Source organism: Strix aluco, chromosome 7, assembly GCF_031877795.1.
Source record: "Strix aluco isolate bStrAlu1 chromosome 7, bStrAlu1.hap1, whole genome shotgun sequence".
NCBI lineage: Eukaryota > Metazoa > Chordata > Aves > Strigiformes > Strigidae > Strix > Strix aluco.
This window is the reverse complement of record NC_133937.1, coordinates 24201412-24228457: the sequence shown is the minus strand read 5'-3', so window position 1 is coordinate 24228457 and position 27046 is coordinate 24201412. Positions and strand designations below refer to the sequence as shown.

At 38.4% G+C, this 27046-nt stretch overlaps 1 protein-coding gene across 8 annotated transcripts; it reads right to left on the bottom strand.

Annotated features, from left to right (window-relative positions):
* Nucleotides 1–989: 989 nt before the first annotated feature.
* ZNF518A (zinc finger protein 518A) lies at nucleotides 990–12539 on the bottom strand. 8 transcript variants are annotated; one of them, XM_074830989.1, is made up of 4 exons: nucleotides 12418–12539; nucleotides 10277–10400; nucleotides 9224–9242; nucleotides 990–6663 (listed from the first exon to the last, which is right to left on the bottom strand). In XM_074830989.1, the coding sequence occupies exons 2-4, from the start codon at nucleotides 10278–10280 to the stop codon at nucleotides 1902–1904; spliced, it is 4785 nt and encodes a 1594-aa protein (XP_074687090.1). In that variant the 5' UTR covers nucleotides 10281–10400; nucleotides 12418–12539; the 3' UTR covers nucleotides 990–1901. The 8 variants fall into 8 exon arrangements, with proteins under 8 accessions (XP_074687090.1, XP_074687092.1, XP_074687089.1 ...); XM_074830991.1 differs by lacking the exon at nucleotides 12418–12539 and adding an exon at nucleotides 11604–12031 and having other exon boundaries at nucleotides 10277–10388; XM_074830988.1 differs by lacking the exon at nucleotides 12418–12539 and adding an exon at nucleotides 11617–12031.
* Nucleotides 12540–27046: the final 14507 nt, after the last annotated feature.

The window sequence follows — 27046 nt, the reverse complement described above, 5'->3', positions numbered from 1 at the left end:
CAACAGTAAATTAATTCACCCAAACTCTGCTGCTTTGACTGTCTCGGGTACTTCAGTTGACGCCCATACATAACAGCAGCTACAAGGCTAGTGTGCACCTTCCTGTCAACAGACATATCAAGAAAGAAAAACAATCAGCTACTGAAGTAATTTTTTTTTTAAATCTTTATAACACTTTCCAAAATATAAGTCAAATTCTGTTACTGGTGACATCCCTATGACATCCATGAGACTTCCAATTGTTTCATTGGTAGCAAGTCAATCTTCACTTTCACCTTATGGAAATAGTCACAGAGAACTACCCCTGGGCTTGCATACAATCTAAAACCTCAGAGAATAAAATGTCCCAGTCCTCTCCAAGTCCAGTATTCAATTTTGACAGTTTTTCCATCAATACTTTGGGAAGCTGACCTACACACCTCAGATGTAATCTCTCAGTACTTGGGCAAAAGGTGCCATATGGTAAGGACACTCCCACTGAAGACTGCATCTAACCTCTGGGTTCATTAATAATCTGGAGGACAAAGCCTCTAAACATAATAATTACTGTGGATAATAAGGGCCTTCATTTGTATACTCTCAGTCACTGTGGCTAAGATAAGGTATTTTGTTTACATACCCTCACATAAACATTAAGAAATATGAAGCATAATCTCCCTTCATCATTATCCCTAAAACTGTAAGTAGGAAGCAAGTAGGCTCCTAGGAATATTACCCTCCTGGCCAGTAAAATGAGGAAGGAATAACTCAAGCCTTGGTTTGGTCAAACCCCTGTACCCTAAAAGGCAGTTCATCTGAATAAGCAATAGCAGAAAATATTACTTAGTCATTTGGGGACAAATTACATCCACCTGGAATAAAACTATAATGCAGTTACAGGCCTGAAATGGTACTTTGCACTTCACCATATTCTGGCCTTCCTATAGGGTTTGTGGCAGACATAGTATAAAACAAGATAGAAATATTTTCCATAAATGCTCACAGTCATATTCTATAAACACAAGTTATAGCAAATTTAATAGTGACAGAGTCGATACAGATTAGGAATGTTCACCATTCTGAAACACCATATACATTATGAATATATATACTGTATATTTTCAACTGATTCCATTCTCAGGCTCACTGTATTAACACAATTGTAACATTTTATTAATTTATATGAAAAATACTTCACTAAGAAAGTAGACAAACTGCACAGAAATAGTACAAGTGTCATGTGCATAGCAATATAGCTTAAAGCATTCACATATGGCTTTGTTTAAATGAAACTATTGGGGAAATGGCCCTGTATGGACCTATGGTTACACAGTTGACATAATGTAAACTGCTTCACATCTTTTAGGCACTTGCTAACAATAGTGTTCAATCCCTGAAAAACAAAATCAAGAGCTAACAAGTGAAAATAACAAAAATCCCAGGATAACAGCTGTGTGTAGTTGAAAAAATTTTAAAAATTGGTTTTAGTAGTGCATGCACAGAACTGAAAAATGGGGGGGGTGGTAATTTCTGTGCAAGAATTATACCAAATAATTGAAAAGTATAAAAATATTTACATGTTTAGGTTTTTTTTAAATATGTACAGAACAAAAGCCCTGAAGACTCATTCTATAGAATAAAAATATAGGACATGATAGTAGTAACCAAAAATAATATATATTTTTATGGAATTGTATTTGCAGTTAGTTACAAGTTATCTAAACCACAAAGCTCCTTGATCTATCTCAAAGCTTGATGGCAATAGAGAATCTGCTCTTCCTTCTAAAACACGAGCACTTTGCATAATTTTTGAACTTCAGTTATAATACTGAAATACAAAATGACTTGTGTATCTTAATTCAATTGATTCACTTTTTTAAAAATTGTAATATATGATATTTTATTTTCTTCACTGGTCATAATTACATTAATGAATTCCAATCTCGAGTAGCCTCCATCAGATGCCTCTGTCCATGTCCTACCCAATTATCCTGATTGTCAAATATTCTACCACAAAACCAGCAGCTAAACTTAGCTTTCAAGGTATTATCAGAGGTAGTTTTCACAATCTGATAATTGTTTTTGCTAGTCTTTTTCAGTGTCAATTTTAAGACAAATCTTTCTTTTACAGGGCTAATAGGTTTTATTGTCCTGTGCCTCTTTTGAGAAAGATCATCAGTAGTTACATCCAAAGGATTGCAGAAGGCTGGCTGCAGAAGCGCTTCGATAGTTCGTTTTGACAATGAAACCTTAAGAACATGTCCCTTAAATTTAGCAATGGTTTTCATTACATTTACAACTTCTGGAACATCTGCATCAGGATGGTTAAGCACAACAACTGGTTGATTTCTCCGAGGGCATTTTACAAGCTGTTTAGAATTAAAAGGAAGTAATTTCAAAGTCCTCACAGTTTCTTTTGATGCCCTTGGTTTGTAAAGGCCACCTGATTCACTAACAACTTCAGCTTGATTCTTTTCCTTACACTTTCTGTGCAACATTACTTTCTTTCTTGGAGGTTCTAGGCAATTATCCTTACTTTTCCGTTTGAAATTCTTGCTTCTTTGCACACCCACAGTTTCTGAACTTTTAGACCCAGTTTGTTTTAAACGAGGTTTTACTTTTGCGGTTCTGTTTCGGGTGCTCCATGTGGACTTCTGACTACCAAAGTTATTCCTGTTGTTAGCAGTTATTACTTGCGTACTCTCAGCAGAACCTTTTTGCAACCGTGTCCCTGCAGACTTAGTAGAATAAACAGGTTCTACAGGAGGAACATGACATGCTGGATTAGAGTTTGCCAAAGAGGCATTTGCTGGCATTAAGCTACCTGGTAGGATTAAGGCATCATTAGAAGAAAGATTAGTTTGTTTCTGTGCTAGTGCAGGAGTAAGGGACTGCAAGTTATCCAACTGTAGCGAGGGCACTGAGTTGCTTACTGACTGAGTGGTATCAGCCAGCGTATCTGAAGTAGAAGTCTTAATTTTCAGCAAAAGCTTTTGTTGCATGGCTCCAGTTTTCTTTGGTTGACAATTTTGATAATGAGCATTATCCTGAAAAACACTAGGTTTATGAACTACAGGCTTGTTTGGTGTCATACATTTCAGAAAAACTGCCTGCTGTCCATCAGGCAAAAGTGCATAAACATGTTGTTTCTGGTTTAGTTCCTGTTGGTTTACTGACTCCAAGGACCCAAAGACAGCATCCTGATGCTCTGATAACACCTTCACAGAAGAAATTCCTTTCATAGATGACTCCGATGAGTTTGTAATTACAAGAGGTCCTTTGAATGGCATGCTATTCAACGAGTCATTTGCTGTACTACATGCTCTCCTATTACAGGAACTTCTTCCACTTCTGAAACTGTCATTTTTTCCCTCCACTTTTGAAGCTGGTATGGTTATTTTACCATATTCTCTGGATGCAACTCTCCCTGAAACCTGAGAACTATCACTAGGGACATTTGCAACTGTTCCAATCGTGCCGCTAAAAGTCAAAATCATTCCAGGTCCTTTATTTAAAACAAAAGATGCAGGTACACCTTTAGTCACATGCCCATCTGACGAACTGGTTGACGGAAGAGATTTTCCTGACACCACCTGTAGTCCGGGCTGGTTAGCAAGGTGCAAAGGAACAAAAAATCCTGATGGAGGGGACTGAACTAAAAGGGTTTTCTTCTGTTCCCGAAGAACTGGCGAAAAGCTGCTAGGATTTGGGGTTGTAGACAGCATTTTATCTTTTATTAACTGTTGTGTTATGATTGCATCTGTATGAGTTTTTAGCAACGTGCCAACACCCGGACTTCTGGATAATTTATCCATTCCCTGTGAATCAAATGATGTTCTGGGTGTCTGTCTTTCTCTCCCATAATGTGTACCTTCATTTGTGCTACATTTTGTGTTCAACTCTCTCTTATATAAATGAAAGCCTACATTAGAAGGAGACCTCTGAAAACCACATGCAGTTGCCGAGCTTTTTAAATGCGTAAAGGCTTTATTCCCTGTCTCGTAACCAGAAAGCAGCTTGTCAGAATGAAGTTTTACGCAGTTATTTGACTTGCTGTGAGATTCTTGCTGAGTAGTTGCTTTCACTTTTAACACATCTTGCAGTAACTGGTTTATTTCAGGCGATAAATAATTAGCTGCCTGTTCACTCTGCAATGAGAAAACAGATGTGATTTTAGGCATTAAGACCGAGTTAACACAATCAGAGGCATTTTCTTGGAATTTCTCAGCTACATTCTCAAAGCCTTGATGTGTGTTAGCGTCCAAATACTGCTGGCCATTATGCTGGTCCTCCATAAAACACTCGCTGTCAACAACATGTTTAGACTGGCTTTTAGAAGACTCGGAATTATTCGTAGTGTTTATGTGTCCATAAGTTTTATTAATATTTGATTGGGCTGATACAGTTTTCTCTGGTTTTAAGCCTTTCATCGACTCTGAATATGAAGATGCAGATTCACTTCTACTGTTTTGAAAAGAAACTGTTTTGCTAGATATAAATTCTTTGTATCTCTCATCTGTTGACATCCAAATGCTACATGGATTATCCGAATTGTCCATTTTGGAATAGTTGTGAAAAGACAGCAACCCTTCATTAGAAGAATCCACTGAAGTTGAATAATAGAAATTATTACTTCCATTGCTATTATTCAGGCCACCATTTTGCATTTTCAGTTCAGGAAAGAAGGGCATTTTCATAGGGTCATAGTGAAGCGTATTTGTAATAGTGGGTGGTAATACCTGAGGATGACTTGGACTATAACTTCCCCATGAGATATTACTTCGGGTTCCAACTTTTGTCACCTCATCACATGGAGGTACAGTTGAGCCCAACTTCATTGGCAAAGAATTTGAACTTTTTCCTACAGCTACATTAGAAGGTGCTACAGTTTGAGAAACACTCCTACCGTGGAATAAGGAGTTATTTTGTTTTTCCACTTTTGTTTTTCCTGAATGAGGAGCAGAACAAGAAAATGGAGGTGAAGTTAATGGGTGAACAGAATTGTTCTTTAAGGTTGACTGATCAGTTACATGTGGTATAGCACCTGAAGACAAGTCACAGGGATCAGCAGTCTGTAGCAAAGGAGTTGTAGAACCATCTTTAATAGGATCAGCTTTCTGACCCAACAAATGTACATTTTGCTTACTTGTAGGTAATAACTTTATAACAATATGTTGTTTTCCATCTACCATTTTAAATCCCATAAATTTAGCACTGTAATTTGCTGGAACAGATATTTTATTGTTTTTGACCATCAATACTGTTGGCCCATGAACAGCATTTTTCAATAATCCCAGGCCATAACTTGTTCCATCATCTGCTTTATTGTATTGTGCAGTAGTAGCAGAGAGCATTCCACCCATGAAGTTATGCTTTTCTGTATACGTAATTTGATCTTTTTCATTCGCTTCCACATCTCTCATACACTGGTTCAGCTCCTCAGCTTTTGTTTGAATTTTATTCACACTTCTCAGCACTTGTGCATTTGTTTCTCCAGTTGTGTCACTTCCACTGCTTATTTTTTTCCGTCTCCAGAATGCTTTTTTCGACGCTCCCATTTTATACCTTCTTAACACAAGCTTCAGTCCTGCTGGAGTCTTCACTATTCTTTTTTCACATTTATCATTTTCCAGTTTTTCTTTTGCATATAAGTGGTCTCTATGCAAAGCTATGATGTGTTTTAAAAGATAATCTTTCCGTGGTGTGCTGTAACTGCAATATTGACAACCATAAGGAAACGTACTGCTGTGAGCAAGATGATGTTTCTGGAACTCCTCTTTTGTAAAGCTTACATAATGGCATTTTCCACATTTATATGGAATCTCATTATGTCTGTGAATGTGCTGAACAAATGTGCCCACATCCTGGGTAGAAAACCCACATTTTTCACATTGAAAGTGACCATTTACACAATGCTTTGATGTGAAGTGTTTTGTCAAATCCAACAAAGTGTACATATGCTCATCATTACAGAGCTCACATCTTACTAAAGTGCTACGATGGGTGCGTCTATGCTGTTTAAACGACTGAAAGTCATTAGCTGAGAAGTTACACATCTCACAAGGATACAAAGGCAACTCGCCATAGTGTAACAGCTGAAAATGTTTCTGTAGATCATTTGGGCTGTATCGAATGTTATCCTTGCACTTTGTACAAGTGAAATTCAGTATCTTTGCTGTAGTTTTCAACCCTTCTTCAAATTGCACTTCTGGTTTATGTTGCAAGTGGCTTCCCTCTGAACAACTGGGACTGCTTCCATTTATTTTCTCTAGACTTAAGGACTTCCTTGCAGTTTGCTGTTTACACTGAAAGAGTTTTCTAAATCTATCAACTTCATGTTTCATTAATACTTCATTTGGAATGTTCACCTTGGGTAAATCAATTTTCACATTTTTTATTCCGTAAGAGAGACTGACATCTAAAATTGCTGGTTGAGTCATCATACTTAAAGGATCATTCACCAGTGCTTTTTCCAAAGTGGTATCAGTAAAAAAATTCTTCGCAGCATTGTGTTTTAACAAATTAATTTGCTTTTTATCACTAAAAACCTGTTCCTTTTCAGATGGCATGATTTTAGGTTTTCCTTTTAAGTGAATTCTTGAGATTAGTCTTAGTCTCCTGCAGCAAACAAGACTACCACACTGAGTTATTCTCAAGGTTCTAGAGCTTCCCCATTTTATTCTCCTGAAAAGAGAAAACAAACAAAGCAAATATTACTTTTAAAACCAATGCAAATAGAATACTTAATACAATTCATTAATAAATACATGCCAATCTTGGAAGTTGTTTGATTTTTATAACAGCATTTGAGATAAAAGGATGAGGCAAAAAAATGAGACATTATACCGTAACCTTTGTTTGTGTTTGGGGATTTTTTTTTCCCCCCACAAAATATACATAAATCTTGAAAAATAAGCTTTAAAGAACAACATCCACTGAAAGATGAAAATATTGAAATTCCATGCCATCAAATTTTGGTTTTCTCCAACCAGGACAGCCTGTAAGCACAAGATATCCCAAGAGTTGCTTTTTTAAAATTAAGCTGGCATTTATTACTTACTCTGGATTTCAAGCAAATACAAACACAGTACCTCTGCTGTGGCACGGATCACTAACAATCTAGCTGAAGTACTAAAAACAAGTGGAATTCGAAAGGAAAAAAGAAAGGAAAAAAGAAAGGAAAAAAGAAAGGAAAAAAGAAAGGAAAAAAGAAAGGAAAAAAGAAAGGAAAAAAGAAAGGAAAAAAGAAAGGAAAAAAGAAAGGAAAAAAGAAAGGAAAAAAGAAAGGAAAAAAGAAAGGAAAAAAGAAAGGAAAAAAGAAAGGAAAAAAGAAAGGAAAAAAGAAAGGAAAAAAGAAAGGAAAAAAGAAAGGAAAAAAGAAAGGAAAAAAGAAAGGAAAAAAGAAAGGAAAAAAGAAAGGAAAAAAGAAAGGAAAAAAGAAAGGAAAAAAGAAAGGAAAAAAGAAAGGAAAAAAGAAAGGAAAAAAGAAAGGAAAAAAGAAAGGAAAAAAGAAAGGAAAAAAGAAAGGAAAAAAGAAAGGAAAAAAGAAAGGAAAAAAGAAAGGAAAAAAGAAAGGAAAAAAGAAAGGAAAAAAGAAAGGAAAAAAGAAAGGAAAAAAGAAAGGAAAAAAGAAAGGAAAAAAGAAAGGAAAAAAGAAAGGAAAAAAGAAAGGAAAAAAGAAAGGAAAAAAGAAAGGAAAAAAGAAAGGAAAAAAGAAAGGAAAAAAGAAAGGAAAAAAGAAAGGAAAAAAGAAAGGAAAAAAGAAAGGAAAAAAGAAAGGAAAAAAGAAAGGAAAAAAGAAAGGAAAAAAGAAAGGAAAAAAGAAAGGAAAAAAGAAAGGAAAAAAGAAAGGAAAAAAGAAAGGAAAAAAGAAAGGAAAAAAGAAAGGAAAAAAGAAAGGAAAAAAGAAAGGAAAAAAGAAAGGAAAAAAGAAAGGAAAAAAGAAAGGAAAAAAGAAAGGAAAAAAGAAAGGAAAAAAGAAAGGAAAAAAGAAAGGAAAAAAGAAAGGAAAAAAGAAAGGAAAAAAGAAAGGAAAAAAGAAAGGAAAAAAGAAAGGAAAAAAGAAAGGAAAAAAGAAAGGAAAAAAGAAAGGAAAAAAGAAAGGAAAAAAGAAAGGAAAAAAGAAAGGAAAAAAGAAAGGAAAAAAGAAAGGAAAAAAGAAAGGAAAAAAGAAAGGAAAAAAGAAAGGAAAAAAGAAAGGAAAAAAGAAAGGAAAAAAGAAAGGAAAAAAGAAAGGAAAAAAGAAAGGAAAAAAGAAAGGAAAAAAGAAAGGAAAAAAGAAAGGAAAAAAGAAAGGAAAAAAGAAAGGAAAAAAGAAAGGAAAAAAGAAAGGAAAAAAGAAAGGAAAAAAGAAAGGAAAAAAGAAAGGAAAAAAGAAAGGAAAAAAGAAAGGAAAAAAGAAAGGAAAAAAGAAAGGAAAAAAGAAAGGAAAAAAGAAAGGAAAAAAGAAAGGAAAAAAGAAAGGAAAAAAGAAAGGAAAAAAGAAAGGAAAAAAGAAAGGAAAAAAGAAAGGAAAAAAGAAAGGAAAAAAGAAAGGAATTTTTCACATGCCTATCTTTAGTATCACACAAGTCTGAAGTAGTCAACAGATAAAAGTTAACTCTGTTTTTTCACCATATGTTCCTGGGTACAGGTTAATCTTTTCAGAACAAGTGCATGACTTACACCAGTACTCCTCTATGGATTAAGAGGCTCAAATAGGTATGGTCAGCATCACTGTCTTGCTACAGACTTAATGCCAGTGTTTCCAAACTGGCTGCACTAACAATTTATAGCAGCTCAAGTCTATGCTCAAACAACACTCCCACATGTCCACACAAAATCAGCAGAAATGGAATAGCAGCGAAAATAACTTGGACTTTGAAAACTGAAACTGTAAAGGAAGAACTACTGTTTCTTCACTAGTATATAAACACTTTACTGAAAACTTTTTTCCATAGTAGAAGTCACAGCATCACTTTCTTCTTTACTAGCAAAAGTTAGCAGTGTCAGCTGAAATCTTATCAGTAGCTCTCTCTCCACTACTCTCCTGCCGCTCCTGAAGCAACAGACTTGGAATTCATCAGATCATCCTATTTATTCACATTCGAACTGAAAGAATGATCACATCCTCTTCCTCATTACAATGAAGTGCAAGAGCTGCTTCCAGAGCTCCAAGCCATCACAAGCATCACCACTAAGGTCTTCCAGATATTCTCCCACAGTCCTGTGAGAAGGAAGTATCTACCACTAAACATGCACATACCTGACAAAGAAAATGGAGACTGAAAAGTTTTCAAGGCCATGTTCATGTATCACACAGCAAGAAAAGAAAAACACTTTAAGCACATGCTTCATTGCATTCCTTTGGAAAAGATATTAGCATTTCAGTGTAATTCTTGAAAATAATAAGCAAAACAGGATCCAATATCAAATAAATTCAATCAACTGTGTTCTTCAGCTGAGACCTGCAAGATTTCAACTATACATCTGACATTCAAAAAAACCAAAAAAAACCCCACAAACTACAGACACATACACAGACATTCCCTCCTTGGGAGTCTTTCCAAACTAAAACACTTTAGGTACTCAATTATTTTTTAAGTCGACAATATGTTTCCCATCTTTCACACAGGAGATTAATACATGGGATATTACTCTACTTCGAGCCTTCAGAAGATAACAACTCATCTCTACTACACTCCATTTTCACCAAAAGAGTACTGTATTACAGTGCTTTCTCTCATCAGTGGTAAATCCCTTATTTGAACAGCAGCAAGCTCAACTCCCACATAAAGAATACGTAACTAAAAATGACTTGGATTTGTTGGCTTGAAGATATTTTTTAATACACAGATGCAACACATGAAGATCATAGGTTGCACGATACATCAACCTGATGGTAGCTGCCTAGCACATTAAAATTGTTATACTGTCAAATACCAAAACCTGAAATATGTGTGCAATTAACACTATAAAAATCAGAAGTGGATAAAGTACACTGCAGAGAACAAGCCTCAAGCTTTTAACATGAGGCCAATGTGGTCCTCAATCAGGCAACATTTCACTAACTGGATAAAACATTCATGTTTGTCAAAGAGTCGCAGTTGGGTATATTCAAACCTGAATTGAGACCTCCTTTAACTAATTAACCACACAAATTAGAATTTAATTTTGCTATTATTGGGTAGCATACAACTATTGCCAAGCACCTGCAGCACAACAAATAAAAATATTTACTAGAAACAGCTAGTAAAAAAAAATTCTTAGATCCCAGGGATCTTTAAATGTACATTATCAAAGAAGTAGTCCAACTTACACATTAAGAAAAGACTTGACTTCAGTTCTTCAACAGCGTTTTTAACATTTTTCCACACACATAGAAGAGGTAAATATGTAAGACTCAGAAAAGGCCACAGTCAGGAGGAATACTGAAAAAAGGTCTGGAAACAAAAGGAAAGGTATTTTAAAAGGTGTAAATACAAGCATAACTGAAAGAATAAGCTGAAAAGCGTAAATCCTTCACAATTTTACATTATGTGCATTTTAACACATTGAAGACAGAAAAACTGTAAATATGTACTGTAATGTTCTCTCCCAAAGAACACCATCAAATACAATACAAATTCTAAATTAATGAGTGGGATTAAAAGTTGCTAGCAAACTCCTCCTCACAAGGCCTATTTTAACCTTAGCTTTGTCACTACATCTCAGGCATTCAAAACAGGTAAGCATAAACATATGATAACTTAAAAACAAGACAGAAAGAAGTAACTGGTACCGCAGTCCACCAAATTTTAACTTGAACTCAAAAGACACTTACCTTTTCTTAAGTACATATTGTGACATAGCCTATAGCAAAGACCCAATTATAATTTTCTATAATGTTTTGCAAAAGCCTGTGAGGGAGGTGGAATATTACATTCACAATATTTGAAACAAGTACATTATAAAGCAGATATAATGCATACAAACCTTGAAGATACAGAAGCATGTGCCACAGTTAACTCTCATAAAAAAAATAAAAATCACTAAGCACAAGCATAAGCAACCACTTGAGGCTCTAAATCTCAATTTTCTTCCCCCCAAAATGCTCCAGTATGTCAGTGTTTTGTTTAAAAAAAGTACACAGAGAAAAAAAGTTTAGTTACATACTTTAACCTAGTGAGAAGTGGCAGACAGGAGTAAGATACTCCTAATTTAGGTACCTTTTACCATTTTTCCACTTAGAACAAAAAGAACAGAAATTCAAAATATGTTTCGAGGCAGGCAGTATTTTCAAGATTTCTGTAAAACTCTTTAAACTCATTTAAATTTTACTAAAAAAAAAACCCCTATGCTAAAGTATTTTCAATGCTTGGTCCCATCCTACATGTGCCTGCAAATTAGAGTGCTGCCTTCATCTCTACAAAGATCTGGACACATGCAGGAACTTACAGAACTAGATCTTCAGGAACCCATAGAGCTAGAGCTTCTGGCGGCCTGATACAATCTATCCGACACAGCAAAACGCTGCTTTGGTAAAAATAAAAAATAAAAATAAGTTACCAAATCCCTCTCGAAGCTAACAAACACCAACACAGACACCCCTGCCGCACAGCAAACTTGCCATTTACGAAAACAGCAGCTCAACGCTCCGGCGATACACGGCCAACGTACCTGCAAACAACCACTTTCTCAGCCCGCGCTTGCGATGTCGGGGGGACGCTCCCCGTCCCCCCGCTCGGGGCTCCCGGCCCCGCCGGCAGCGAGCAGCGGTCCCTCGGCGCTGCCGAGGAGCAGGGCCAGGGCGCGGGCTGTCCCCCCGGCCCCGGGAGGAGGAGGCAGGGGAGAGCAGGGACAAAACACGAAGCACTCGGTGCCGCCGGCCCGGCGGGGGAGCCCCCGGCGCTGCCACCCCCTCAGGGCCGCGCCGCGGGCTCCACCCAACCACGGCGGCAGCGGAGGGCGCTCCCCGAAATTGGGGTGGGGGCGAGTGGGGCACCTCCCCTCCCCAGCTCCTCCTTGGGAGCCACGCGGCTCCCGGGGCAGCCCCGGCGGGCAGCGCTGCCCCCGCCCCGCCGGGCCGCCCGCCGGAGGGCGCCCACACGGCCCCGGGGGGCGCCGCGGTGCCCGCGACGCCTCGCCGGCCCCGCGTAGCCTGGCGGAGGGATACGGCGCCACGGCCGTCCCCGGAGCCGGACATGAAGCATTCTCGCCCGCTCCCTGCCTCGGCCAGGCGCTGCCCACCGTCCCCGGCCGTGCCGCCGCCAGCCCCGGCCACCCCGCGAACTTCCCGCGGCCGGAGGGGGCGGGGGGCGCGGACTATTTAACGGCTCAACCCTACCACGGGGCGGCTTCCTGCTCCGCCGCGGCTCGTCATCTCCAGCCCGCTCCTCTCCGCCGCAGCCCGCGCCGGGCCGCCCCGCCCGCACCGCGCCGGGCCGCCCCTTCCCCGCCCGGCGCCCCTCGCGGAGTTACCTCGCCCCTCTCCATAGCCCGGCCGGTCGCCGTTGGCGGCCATAACAGTTTCCATCCGGGGACTGTGGGGCGGCGAGCCTGGCGGTGGGGGCGGCCGCAGCGGAGGGATACGCGTTCACCTGGCGAGACGGACGGCGGCCGACGAGGCCCAGGGCGGGGAGCGCTGGGGGTGGGGGGAGGGGTGGGGAGGGGTGGGGCGCCACCGCCCCCCCGGCGGGACGGGCGGCGGCCCCGCGGGGGCCGGCGCCCGGTGGGGGCGAGGCGGCGGAGCACGACAGTCCACGCTGCCTTCCTCCTCTTCCTTGTCCTCCCCATCCTTGGATGTGGCCGCGGGGACTGGGGGCGAGAGGGAAGCACAATGCCGGGCCGTCCGGCGGGAGGGCCGAGGCCTCCCGCACCCCTTCCCCGGGCCGCCGCGGCCTGCCGCCGGCCGACTGCTGCGGTGGGCCTTGGCCACATGGCACGGCCGTAGGTACAGCCAGGCCGGCCGGGCCCCTCGTTACCTTGCAGTGGTTTTGCGTTTCCCTCTGCCCAAGGGTGTGCGCAGTCCAGTGGCCGGTAATGGCACCGGGCAGGGAGAGCTGATGCCCCGGCAGAAAACATCCAGAAATGAAGGTCCTTGTCTAGGATGTTTGTGGTCCGCCCTAGATAAGGATTTGATGAGCTGCGGAGACACAATGTATAGGGGGTAGCTGTAGAAGATGGCAGCAATGAAAGCATTCAGAACGTTATGAAGGGATAAGATCCGTTGATCTGGTTTCATATGCTCAACACAGCTGAAAATCACAACAAATTAAATGTTTGCCTTGTTAGAGGTGCAATACCATTGCTGCTTAAAAGAGGGATAAACGCTTGTTAGTAGTAGCATGCTCTTTATATTTGTGCTAAGTTTTAATGCGCGTGGAAAATTGCCAAAAGTAGGATCACCAGAGTATGCAGGCACATGTGAAGCAGGAGATTCAGATGTACCATGGCCAAAAAAGGGCAAACACCCATGGCAGAAATAGACTGTAAAAATGAATTGTGAATGAAGAGGTCACTGCAAAAGAAAGCCTCTCTCCACTTACAAAATAGCATTCAAAAATCAAAAGCAAAGAGGAGAAAGTTTTAAGTTCCCGAAGGAAAAAGCTTAAACTAACTCATGAGCAATTTAACTGAGCAATTCAGTCAACTGAGTAAATTTTTCTCCTCAAACCCTGTCACATCTTAATAGCTGCAACAAAGTTTAAAAAATACACTTTTTACTTGTGATAAAATTTGAGACCGAGGAATGTTGCTGTCTTTGAGTATGTATGTGCATGTAACAAGGATCCATTAAACATCAACATACTTTTAATTCCTCTTTCAAACTTATATCACTTATTTCCCTTGTGTCCTGAACTGTAAAATAAAATTAATAGAAGCCATTTTGGGGTGGGTTTTTTGGCCCTAAAGAATATCTTCAGGAATAGAATTATATCATTGATAGTTCTATTACACCCGAATGAAACAATCTGTGCCAAAAACAAGCAGCAAAATATACTGGTTTGCATGCAGATCTTCAAATTATTCTTCTGGCTTCTGATTCATTACATTTTTCTAAGTGGTCAGAAGTGGAGATTTTATGCACGTACCCATAGTGTTTTGGAGAATCTGAAAACTACAACTGAAGAAAAAAAGACCAATGGCATAATTCTGACTGCAGCCCTAAAGTCAGAAAAGATAACAGAAAAGAATTATCCATGAAAGTCATCAGTTTAACAAGCAGCTACAGTATCAAATTCATGTTAGAATGCTAGTATTCCTAATCTGAAATTAAAATCCAAGTGTTTTGTCAACTATTCATCCCAACAAATTTGCACCTAAAGATAGAAACAAATACCTGTATTTTATCACTTCATAATTCAAATTTAGAACACATGGATGTTAAACACAAGAGAGAAAATGAAAACCTGTGAGATAACACCAACAAGAGGAAGAAAGAAGAAAGGCCAACATCTAATTTATCATATATGTGGAGATTCTCTGTAGCACAGCAGGAATCCAAAATGATGCCATCAAAACACATCATTCTAACAATAAATTCATGTTGCGATTAAGATTTGTGTAGGAATATGTGGGGAAAAAAATGGCAATCCAATGAAAAATGACAACAATGGGCAAGCCCACCAAACAGATTGACATGGTATAGTAGCTTCTCCCAAAATCCATGAAGGAGCTCTTTAGTCATGAGAGTCAGCATCCACAAAAACGCTTCCCAAAGTTTCTAAGTAAAAGTCAACGACCTTCCCATTTTGCAGGAGTACTAGGAACACCTTATAAACTATGACATGAGAGGCTGCCTCAAAGATCTTTTTGATTCCACCCGCTCACTGCTAAAGAGAGGACTAATGAATGCAACAGCTGCCATCCTACCATGCTCAGAGTAGAAACTAAACTGAAAGCCATCAAGGAAACCCAAGTAAGACCAAAGTCTTCTCAAGTGGTTCAGAAGTGAGTGCACAGAACTGGAGAGCACATGTGTTTTCTGAGTATCCTGATGCTGGCAGTTGAACCTCGTGGCATCAGGCATGAACTGTGACGGAGCACATGAACGCAAACTTAGATATTTTTAAGTACTTTCTTATTATCCCTAGAATATGATTTCTTTAAAGTGGCACTGTTCTATTTCAAGGATCTTTCAAGGATCAATGAATGCTGCATGAGGACTAGAATATCTTTGTATTCTTTTTCCAGAAGACAGATCACTCATGATGCACCTGGATAGGCACCATATGTACACATCACTGTTAAATTTCCAAATTCTTAAAAATTGAGGACTGAATCCACATAATACTCCAGTCCTTTATTCTTTTTCAGAAGATAAATTGAATTTGGTCCACTTTTCTATGTGAGATCCTGTGAAAAAGATGTTCAGCCACAAGACAGTCTATGTTCTGTGAAACATGAAATACCCCACAGCACTTTTTACTTTTCACCCCAAAAAACTGCTCTGACATCTGCAGTGAGTTTTTTTTCCTGAGCCTTGGCTTTTGTCTCCAGAAACATATGTAAGCTTTGTAGTATTTTGGAAGCTTTAAAGGTATTTGCACTGTCCCAGTGTGCATTACATCACATTATTCTGTGCATCTGAAATAGGAGACAATGACAGGACTTCCCATTACATATGTCATTAGTGTTAGTCTGTTATAAATTGGTAGGGCAATTAAGTGCAAATAAGTAGCCTTCATAATGTGATTTTTATTATTGATGCTATTAGTTCTGTATATATGATGGTTTAAAATTGAAAAATGAATGCTTTCCTCAGATACATGGGTGTCTCAAAAACAACAGGAATACTGCACCCCTGGTTTCATCGAGATACCCAGCTTATTTATGGATAGTGGGGTGGATTGAATCAATTTATTGTATAATCTGCTGGACTATCAGAAATTACTTATATCAGAAATAAATCCACACCAAATAATTGGGACTGACTTAAGGATTTCCTCAGAAATACTCTGGAAAAGAAAAAAAGATAATTGAATTTTTGGAAGTCTATGCTAAGGCAAATACCAAGCACAGATGACCAAATGATGCTGAGGAACTCTTCATTTTTTAAAGAAAAGCACTTCTTTTTAATGTGAAGTTGCTCATGCTTTTGCCTGAAATCACTGAATTCGATCACAGACACAGAAGAGCTTTTTTCTGAGTTAGAAACAATAATGAAGTGTTACTGCTAGTGTGTTCCACATTTTAATTATAAAGTGGAAATACCTGGCTAAAAGTGAAAACATTATGTCAGTTAAATTTTCACATTTGCGAGTTTTTCCCATTTGTTGGTACGTGTAGGAAAAATAGACAAATCTCAAAAAGTTTTTTGATCTATGACAACTTTTAGTCTTGGTTCTGTTCCATTTTTTGTTCAATCTAACATGAATTTAAATTAATTTCTCTTTCTACAGACATTACCAATGCTGTAGCTGTTTTCATCTGAACTTCTATTGCTGCAGTTTTAACAGTTATGGTTTAGATAGCTCCAAGACCGATTGGCACTGTGAGATCCAAAAAGAAAGTTAAATTATTGACTTCTTTCACTATTGCAATACTACTATATATGTGCAGGTAAAGCCATAATGAGAATTCAGTGATGTTCAGATATTAATTATGATACCATTAGGTGCCAGCATTAATATTTCTATGTTTAAAAGGTAATATGTTGTGAAAAGGAAGCCTTACCATTATGCTTTCCTGCTGTTTAACCAATGAAACAAAACCAGGCTATTCACCATTAAAAAATACAGACCCAGAATTAAGGTGTTTATTTTACGTCACTTACAGTGACATATAGGCAACCATACATTGCAAAATACGTAACCATCAAAGCCCATAATCTAGCACATCAGGAACCAGTTTCTCATAAGAAGGCAATTTTTTTTATTTTCACAGTGTACTGATGTTTTATCTTAGAGAAAGAAATATGGAACTTCTCTTACAGTCATGAAGCAGCTCATTCATATAAGCATTGCTTCAAGTACACTGTACTTTATGAAAGAAATGAACTCTGCCTAGCCAATGTATTATTTATTTTAGTGACAAGCACAGTTTGGAGCTTTTTGTCAGCAGATCAGTATGGAAATAATAGATTTGAAGAATGAACTCAAAAGGCCCCACCAAAAAGCTTTTATGTAAGAATACATCAGTAAAAAAGAATAATACAGAAAGTCAAGTTAGCACCTTTAATGAATGAAGTGGTATGGAACAGAATATAATAGAATTTCTTTGAACCCTCCATTTACTATGTTATCTGTAAGATTGCACTTTCTATTTACAGGTCATTACAAGAATTTGAAACAATCTAGCAGTAAGATTACTTGACTCAGGCTTTTTGTTGGTGTCACAACAGATCTTTTCTAACTCCTATGAACCAGATATTCTTAAAAGAAATATCAGACGCATCTCAGTTCTTTTTTGCTTTTAGTTCGAAGACTCCTAGGCAGTTTGCCTGCCAAGGCTAAGTAAGGTCTATCAATTCCTAAACACAATTTTCCTTCATCTAAGTATGTTTAGTCCCTGGTTCCTACCTCCATGGATTTCCAGCCTCTTCTACCTGTGATATTGCCCACCCAGCTGTACCACAAAGATGGACATGAACATATTCAGAACTTGCTGTCTTCTGGAAAAACAGATAATCATTTGAGCTGTTCTAGTGATACTAAGTAGTAGCTGTAGCTGCCAAGCAGTACATAAAAATATGGTTTATAATCTCATTACAGGCAAGCCAGGAAAGAAATATCAATTAATTACATTTTATGAAATATATGTTTAATAAATATATTAAATGCTGAAATAGACAAACGCATGGGATTAGGTTTTACTTACTGTTACTAAAACTCACAAAGTGATTCAGAATTTTATCTGATATAAATAAGGAATTATTTAGCCCACATCATAAGAAAAATATCAGAAACAGGAACTCTTTCAGAAAATCTGTACAGCCAAAAGATGAGCAAGGTATAAAACAAGCACTCAGAAGATCAAACCATAGGAGAAAACCAAAAAGAATTATTTGCATCTGTAAGAACAGACTTGTAGAAGTTTCTGCATTAGAACTCTTCTTTATGTAATATTGTGAAATACTGTCTTAAATTGTCTCAAAGTGTCAGTAGAAAAGGTTATAGAACAACAAAATGAATGGTAGCAAAGTCAGTAAGACCAGAGCCAGGAGTTCTGATGGAATAAAGAAGAAAATGGCTGCACAATTATATCTGAGGTGTAACTTTTCACTTAAAATTGATGCGGTGCCAAAAGAATAGAAAATGGCATATGGGACTCAAATTTTTGAGATTTATGAGATGAACCAAAGAGCTATTAACTAATAAGTCCATACAGACCAAACTGATAGAAACTCTAAAGAAAGCACAGAATACATGAATGTATGGATTTATTGTATAGTATTTTGGAATTAAAGTTGATTTTCTTGGAAGTTACCAGAAAGTCCCACAAAATTCTCTGTTAAGGCCAGCACTGCTCAATATATTCATGGAGTGGAAGGGTGAAATAGCCAAAGTGCCAAAGTTTGATGATGACAATAAGTTTTTCAAGTCACAATTTTCTGCAGAGAGCTGTAGATAGTGTTCATGGTGCTGAAGAACTGGGCAATAAAATGGAAGATGAAATTCAGTACAATATCAAGAAGAGCAATAGAAATTTTGTATAGAAAATTATGGGCTCCAAAATGGCTAATACACCCAGAAAAAGTATCTTTGAGATGTCATAGACATTTATATGAAAACAGTGTCTGTATGATCAGTAATAATTGTAAAAGTAAATAGAATGTTAAGAACCAGCAGAAAAGGATTAGAGAACAAAACAGTAAACATCACAGTGCTGCTACCTAAATCCTTGCTATGGATGTATCTTCCATATTATATTCAGTTCTGGCTTCCCTTTCTCAGTCTGGATATCACAAAGCCAGGAGGGTTACAAGGAAGGAACTCAAATGCATGGAATCATTTTAGTACAAGAATGAAGAAACTCAGAGTTTTCAGCCACAAGAAGGGAGAGGTTAAGAGCTGATACAATAGAAGTGATATAAAGCAGGTGAGCAAAGGGTGACTGCTCACCATTAGTAAAGGAATTAGAGGGCATAAAATTAAGTTATCAAGAGGCAAGTTCAGAACAAATAAACGGGGTGCTGTGTGCAATTAAATGTTAAATCAGGGAACATACTCTCACAAGAAGTGAAGGATACCAAGAATTTACATGAATTTGAAAAGCTAGAGACAAATTCATAGAAGAAAAATCAAATCATTAAAATGACAGGTACAACCTCTGAATCAAGATGACGCTGGGCCTCAGATTGCTGTGCACTGGAAGAGCAAGCTGGGAAAATAGGAGCATTTGCCCTCCTCTTCTACAGCTCTGTTGGAATCTGCTTTTGGCCAGATGATGCTCTGCTATATAGACTGCATACATCAGTTCCCCTAGTTAATTATTTTAATACACCCACCAGATGGACACATCCAGTTAAGAGGCCCTGCTATAACTGGATATCCTATATACACTTATTCTCAGCATAGCTTTTTCAAATACAATTTCTGATCACTTGCATACAGAGTCTGTAGTACAAGTGAAGGAACGTTCTTAGGAGTACTGAGTCTTCTTTTGAAATGTGGGGAAAGCATCTCTGCCTTCCCATTACGTGAAGTAAGAAACTTTTTTATTATCATTTGGGCATGGGGGAGTGTTGTCAGACAGCAGATGGAAGAGGCATTCTTAGAAATGTGTAAACAAAAATTTTTAAAAGTTTATCACTGTATTTATGACTCTACCGTATGTAATTCAATTAGTAATAATCTGCTCAGAGATGAGATTCACCATCATAAGTAGCTTGCCTTAGTACCAGAACTAGAATTTCTACATATCTGTTTCTTGCTTAGACAGTACTAAAACCACTGTCCTCAGAGTATGTTTTAGTCTCATGAAAACTAAAGTTTGCATGGTTAAGCGAAGATCAGATTTAGGCCATTATAATTTTACTCTCATTGTATGCAAGTATCTTCAGCATCAGGAGCAGTCATAGATGAAACAAGGTCAGACAAGATAACTTAAAGCAGAAACTAGGGCTGGAGAAGAAAGAGGCAAGAGCTGGGAACCAAGACTGAACAGGATTAGGAACTAGCACTCAGTAGGAAGAGGAACTAGGACAAGGTCTAAAAAGCAGAAAATTGGATCAGAATTTTAGGCAGGAACCAATACGCAAGATCGGGAATCTAGAGCACAATTAAAACTAAAAGGCATTAAGCCACCCATAATATCCTGTACCATCATCTCCCATACATCAAGACAGGTTACACCAATCAGCTGGCTCAGAGGTGAGGCCATTACCCTTTGGAAAACTAGTTATGGCCAGATGACTAAGAGAGAGATGCCTGAACTGTGGGAGAGATGCCTGAACTGAGAGAGATGCCTGGGGGAGACATCTTGACTTTGCAGCTTTCAGTGATGGACAGCTGAGCTAGCAGTATATGTTGCATGTCATGAACATCTTCCTCATCAGCAAATACTAATGACGGACCCCAACACCCTTTTTATCAGTAGTGAAGCAACATGTGAGCAGTGAGCTGGAACACAATTGCCCGGATGAGACAAGAGGGACTGGCAAACTCAGAAAAGTTTGCATCCAGGCAAATTGCATTAATCTGTTAATGCACAGAGATGCTGAGTAAACAAGACAATCCTTGAGCCTTTTTCAAAATGGGGAAGATTTTACTCTTGGTGGCAAACAAACTAGAAACCACACACCATTGCACATACTGTCTTTCTGATGCAACATTACAAAATACATCCTGAGTACTGGTCTTGTTTTCTTTAGCAAGGCTAATGTTAATTTCCCTTTCAGAAGCTGAAATATTTAAAATCATCAAGTTGTTCCATGCCATAACATAAGACATGGCATTATATGTTCTGTAACACCATAACTTCTGTCCATTTTTGCATTTCTAATAGTTATGAGTATCTGTCAGTAGAGCCCTCTCATACATTTTTACTACCTAGGCACTCATGTCCATACCTGCACACTTCAGGTCAGCTTGTTTAACCTCTCTGCCTTAGTTTATCCATTAGTTGGAGTGAAGGTGTACACTCATGAGGGTCCTAAAAGAATTAGTTCTTTATAAGATTAATTTGTTCTGCAAAGAATGCTATTATATTATCTTAAATTATTTCTTTGTCTTACTCTACAGACAGCTTTCTACCTTCTTTGATATCTATTAGGAAATTCTTGAGTTTCTTTTTCAAGCACTAGGTGATATTTCTAATACAACATATTTTTCTCAGGAATATCAATGTGACTTACTGCATTTTAAACTTAGATACATACATACACTTCAAACCAAAATCTAATGGGAAAAGTAAACAACATTAAGGTATGAGTGTTTGCTTCCTGTTGAATTCTGTGGAAATATCTGTGCTGAATTGGACACAACTTGTTTCCTCCCTGCTGCTTGAATTATAACTTCCATTCCAGTCGCTGCTGATAAATTTCTCCTAATGAAAATCCTGCCAACCTTGAATCTAATGGGAAAGTAGAGTCTGACTAAATTATTTTCTTTTACTCAGATACCTTTGCCTTTTTTTGTCCATTTTTTATATCACCACATGCTGAATTTTAGCTGGGTCTTCTAGAAATCGCTCTGAAAAAGTCTCCAGCTGATCCATTATCTCATCATAGTATCAAGTTAGACATCACTCCTTTCCAATTTTATCCAGTTTTAATCTGTTTCATTGGCTCCCTATGAGGTTTCAAATGGTTTTTAAAGCATTATTCTTACACTAAAACCTAATAATCTGATGGTTTAATATATAGTCAGCAATTCTTAAATTTTGCGTCATCTGGCATTTTCAATCTTTAGCTAGCGGATCCTCTATTGCACTTCAGATCTGGCAAAGGCACAACAGAAGTTTCTCTGTGTAGCCCCACAACTATGTCATTGCATTTAATCATCTGTAATCACACTGCAAATGACTCCCACTTCCATATTCATTCATCTTCGGCACTTTTCTTGAGATTATTATCAGGTGGTAACTTTTGAAGGGTGGAGATAGAGCTCAAACTCCCTTTATATAGGAGTCCAGGCCATATAGTACTGGGCTAAATTTGAAGTAGGAACATACAATGGAAAACCCTTCATATACCATCCTCAATCCCTTGATAAGACAAAGTCTCTTTCCAGCTATTTCAAAAGATGTATTTGAGACAGCAGGTGCCAGGTTGCCTTTTAATTGTGCCCCGTGGCTTTGGATTTCACTGCCTAATGGCAGGAGATCAGTTACGCTATGTTGATGTAGTTTAACAACAGGCTAAATAAAGACATTTTTGTTTTTCTGGCTCCTTAATCCATGTGAGATGTGTTAGCTATTATTTTAGTTCTGTGCCCCACGAGGCTTTCCAAGCAGTTCTCCAGACATGCTCATTGTACCCATTCCTGTTTACAGAAACAGATCAGACTACTGGTGTGAACATGCTTGTTGGTGTGTAATGAAGTGTCTTTGTATTGCGGAAACTAAGCCGTTAATTAAAACCAGCTGGCACTATAAACTGTTTCGTGCTCCATAATACTGACCATGGTTTTCAGTTAGAGATACGGAAAATCGGGGGGTTTCCTCATCCTAACTAAAAACTCTGTTGCTGGTTTTCCTCTTAAAGATGGAGTACCGCATCCCACACAATAGATGAGTAAAACAACTACATTCTAACAATTTTATAATCCTAAATGCTGCAGTATTTGCATCAGTTTTACAAAAGGACAAATAAACCATGTCCCAGCCATCTTGTTATTGATTGCATCGCCAGTCAGCCAATTTCTCTGAGTTGTAATAAAGGTAAATACAGACTCAAAAAAGTTCAGGAAATATCATGCTCCTTGATAGCATATGTATTGACAGTTGATAAGGGAGAGTGGCTAGATATGCACAGTTTTGAGAAATAAGAGATCAAAAAGAGAAGTATAACATTGCCATTAAAATAGTAGCTCCCATAAGCAAAATCCAGCCATAATTATTTTCCATTTCAGTTATGAATTAGCTTTGCTAATGCTATTTCATTATGTGCCTTCTCATGAAATCTATTGCCCCAAATTAAGTGAGTTTGCCCATAACATTGTGTTTGTAAATCTACATATATGAACTTGTTAGGTATTCGTAGAAAGAGACTACAGTGATTAATAAGGCAAAAGATTAGGAGCAAGGACAATCTGGGTCCTAATCCCAGTTGAGCCACTTATGGTGTAACCTTGGGGAAGTTACTTGACCTTCATGTTACTCAGCAAACTCTGCTGGAAATTGGATACCAGCTGGACCTCAGAGAATAGCAGACATGTCTGCTGAACTCCTCCCAATTAGCAAAGTTAGAATAATGGTGAGCAGGCTTGCATTATGATTGCGGGGTGCTATGCACATAAATACAGTCAAGGATTAATGACCCTCCTTCCCTTTCCTGGCAGGGCTAAACTAATGTTAAAAGGTGGCCTACAGACTACACGTTCTGTCCAATTGTTGGCTATATCATAAATGAAAATAGTGGCGCACATGAGGCAATTAGACTTTAAAAGGATTCCAGTTGTTCCCTTCCACCCAGCATTCTCCTGCACTTCCAGCAAGGACATTTATCAGATTATCTGATTAGAAAGATTAGATTTATCAGGCCAGGCTCTCAGCTGAATCCATGATGAACTACCTGAAGTTCTTTAATATGGGATCAGTTCTACGCAACTGGAAAAGGCAAGTCCAAGTAATTTGTAAAGTGAAGTATCATTCTGGCCACATTCACCCCAAACACACCTGTCAATGACCCTGTGCCAGTAACTTTATATCATCAAAGAAATTCCTCATGTCAAGTGCATCCCAGAGTCCTTTCATGCAACTAGGGAATTTTCCTGAACTGACCCTAAATTTTCTTCTGTCAGCATTTGCTGTATTATTTATTAAAAAAAGAAAAGCAAGAGCACAGGGCACAGTGAAGAAAGACTTAGTCACTTTGGCAATAAAATGATACAGTCTCACATAAACCTCAGACCTCATGGTTCACTGAAGGGAGGACAGTGAGAAGAAGGGTGTGCTCACATATGACTGCCATTATATACAGTTCAGACATGGTTTCATGAAGATATCAATAAAAGAACATTAAATACCTAAAACATCACCATGGAAGTAATTTGAAAACCTAGATAATAAAACAGCACCGTATTATCATAAGAAATCTTCCATATTTCCTACAAAAGAGAAAATAGTTCTCTATAAGTAATTAGAACAGTAGCTAATATAGTACAGTATAATAACTAATGCAGTATTTCAGAATGATCAAATTGTGAAGAAGCTGTGATGTGCAGGCTTAAGTAAAATGTCCATTATTTTGTTTTTATTGCGGTCCTCAGACAGTATGTTTGTTTCTTTGTTTATTTAGTCACAATGGTATGGACCTAGACTTTCCAAAAGAAATATACAGTATCTTTCATACAAAAATTTCTTTGAAACTCCTCTGTGTGACAATCCATGCCCCATTTAGCCTTGTGGGGGAGGGAGAGTAAGGATTTTTGACAGATAACTGCTAATTTGTTGCAAAGTTCTCCATGCATTATTTCTTGTTCAATCATGCATTATTTCTTGTTCAATTATTTTACAACCAATTTATTTTCCAGCAAAGCCATTGAGATACACTCACATGCCCTTGAGTGCAGTCTTGTTGATAGTGCTTATTTGTCTTTTAAACAAAAAGCTAAATACACCTATATAACTTCTTTTAAGTCCTCTCTGTAAGGGATCATGTAGGACCATATGAGACCTCAGTTGGTCAGTTTAGCCAACATGTGGGTTGTCTAAATATGCAGCAGACATGATACAGTTGAAAATACTATACCAGGAAAGAAAAAGTACGGAAGAAATGATGTCCAGATGTCCACTGTCTGATAGGATTTTTTCTGGAGTTGATACAGCTCATGCCTCATCAATTTTTCCTCTATGCCAGGACCATTCAGGTTAGTTGGATCTACTGTTAAATTTTGCAAGGATTAGCTCTGCAGGAAAGCACATATCATCTCAAGATTTGGCACCCAGCATTGCATCTTCTTAGATGGGAAATGTGCTGGCACACTTCTACTGCTTCCTGAGAGGCCTGGTGAACAGCTACAGAAACACAGGATCTCTGCAGGAACAGGAGAAAAAAAATCTCACATTTCTGCAGTGTTGTGGAAGTCCCAGCAAAATATATCCAAGAAGATAAACCAAACTTTAGGCCATCTTCTAAGTGGACTTGGTGGACTGCTCTTCAGTGTCTCATTGTCACGATCTAGTTCACAGCAAATTCTGATGTTTTGTAAGCACTACATTGTCAGTGTCAGAAAGGTGCTGTCTATTAAGTTGTGATAGCATTTATTCCACCTTTCAGATTCATAGTTTTCCACCTTGTTCTACACCTGAGAAACTTACAGAAAGAACTTGTGCTTTATTCCTAATCCATGTCCCTCCTCTAAGCAAGAAAGAATTTTAGCCTTTGACAATGCAACTAGAAAAAATATATATGTATACTGAAATCTTGTTCTTATTAAAACCAAAGAGTATTTTGTGTTTGAAGTTTAATTGGGTAGAATTGACCCTTAAAGACATAGTATACAATTTAGAGAATTAAGAGATACTAAATTGTCATTCCCTAGGACACCAAGGGTAGAATTAATCCAAAATAAGTGGGATGAATCAACTGAAGATGCCTGTCTTTCTCCACAGAGGGAATGTAAACAACTATTTCTTAATTACATATTTAACCATTAGATAGCTAAAGGTACATGGGCTGAATACCATCTTTAATGGGTTAAGAACACTGTAATGCACATGCACACACATCACATACCGATAGCATCACTTGTTACAAGCCGTCTTCCATCCAAAGCACTAGATTTCAGTCAGTTGCAATTTGACAAACTGCGTTTAATGTGAAGGCCTCAGTCTTTAGCTGAATGTCTTGCCAAAATTCAGTCAGAATTGAGGATCAGGTTAGGGAACATTTAAACAAACTGGACATACAGTCCATGGGACCTGATGAGATGCACCCTGTGAGTGCTTAGGAAGCTGGCTAAAGTCATTATGAGGCCACTTTCAATAATCTTTGAAAAGTCACGGGAACTGGGGGTTTCCTGTCATCTTCAAGAAGGGCAAAAAGAGTCTGTGGAACCGCAGGCCAGTCAGCCTCACCTCAATCCCTGAGAAGGTGATGGAGCAAAATGAAAATCATTTGAAGCATATGAGGGACAAGAGGGTCATTGAGAGTAGTCATCAGAAACCATGCCTGAACAACTTGATGGCCTTCTAGGATGATGTGGATGTTGTTCATCTTGACTTTACTAAAGACTTTTAACACTGTCTCCCATAACATCCTCATAGACAAACTGATGGATTGTGGCCTAGATAAGATGAGGTGGGTTGAAAACTGAACTGCTCAGTAGTGCAGAGGCTTTCAATGAGTGGCATGAGGTCCAGTCACTAGTGCTGGACCCCAGCGGCCAATACAGGGTCCAGTACCATTTAACCTCTTCATTAAAGACTTGGATGATGGGACAGAGTGCACCCTCAGCAAGTTTGCAAGCCTAAGTCTGTGGCAAAACAGAACAGGGAAAAATAGTGGAAGTGTAACATAACAGTGAAAGAGTTAAGGGGAGTAAGCTGAAATGATAACGTGCTGGTTACTTGGCTCTGCTGACTGGGATGGTACAGAGCCATTGTTTGAAAGGCAATATGGGAATCTCAAGGAGTTATTAGATGCTACACCAGTATATAAGGGACATTGAGGGGAAAAAAGTACCTGTAGAAAATAAATAAGTCATAGGAGAAATGGAGCGTGACAGTTGATAGGTGATAACAGTGAGCAGTGGTGGGGTATGCAGACCTAATCAGTGACAAGTCATATATGCTTGATAGTATGAGAAAGGGGGAAGACAACAGGACACTCAAATTATGACTTTCCTTCTCCAGATCCATGTTTCTTCTACTCTGTTTCTCCAGCACTCGAAATACCACCTAGCAACTCCAAATAATAAAAATTCTCATACATTTTCACAGGAACCATGATAAGTTTCACAAAAGAACAAGAAAACTGACTTAGTAAAGTGGTAATTTATGT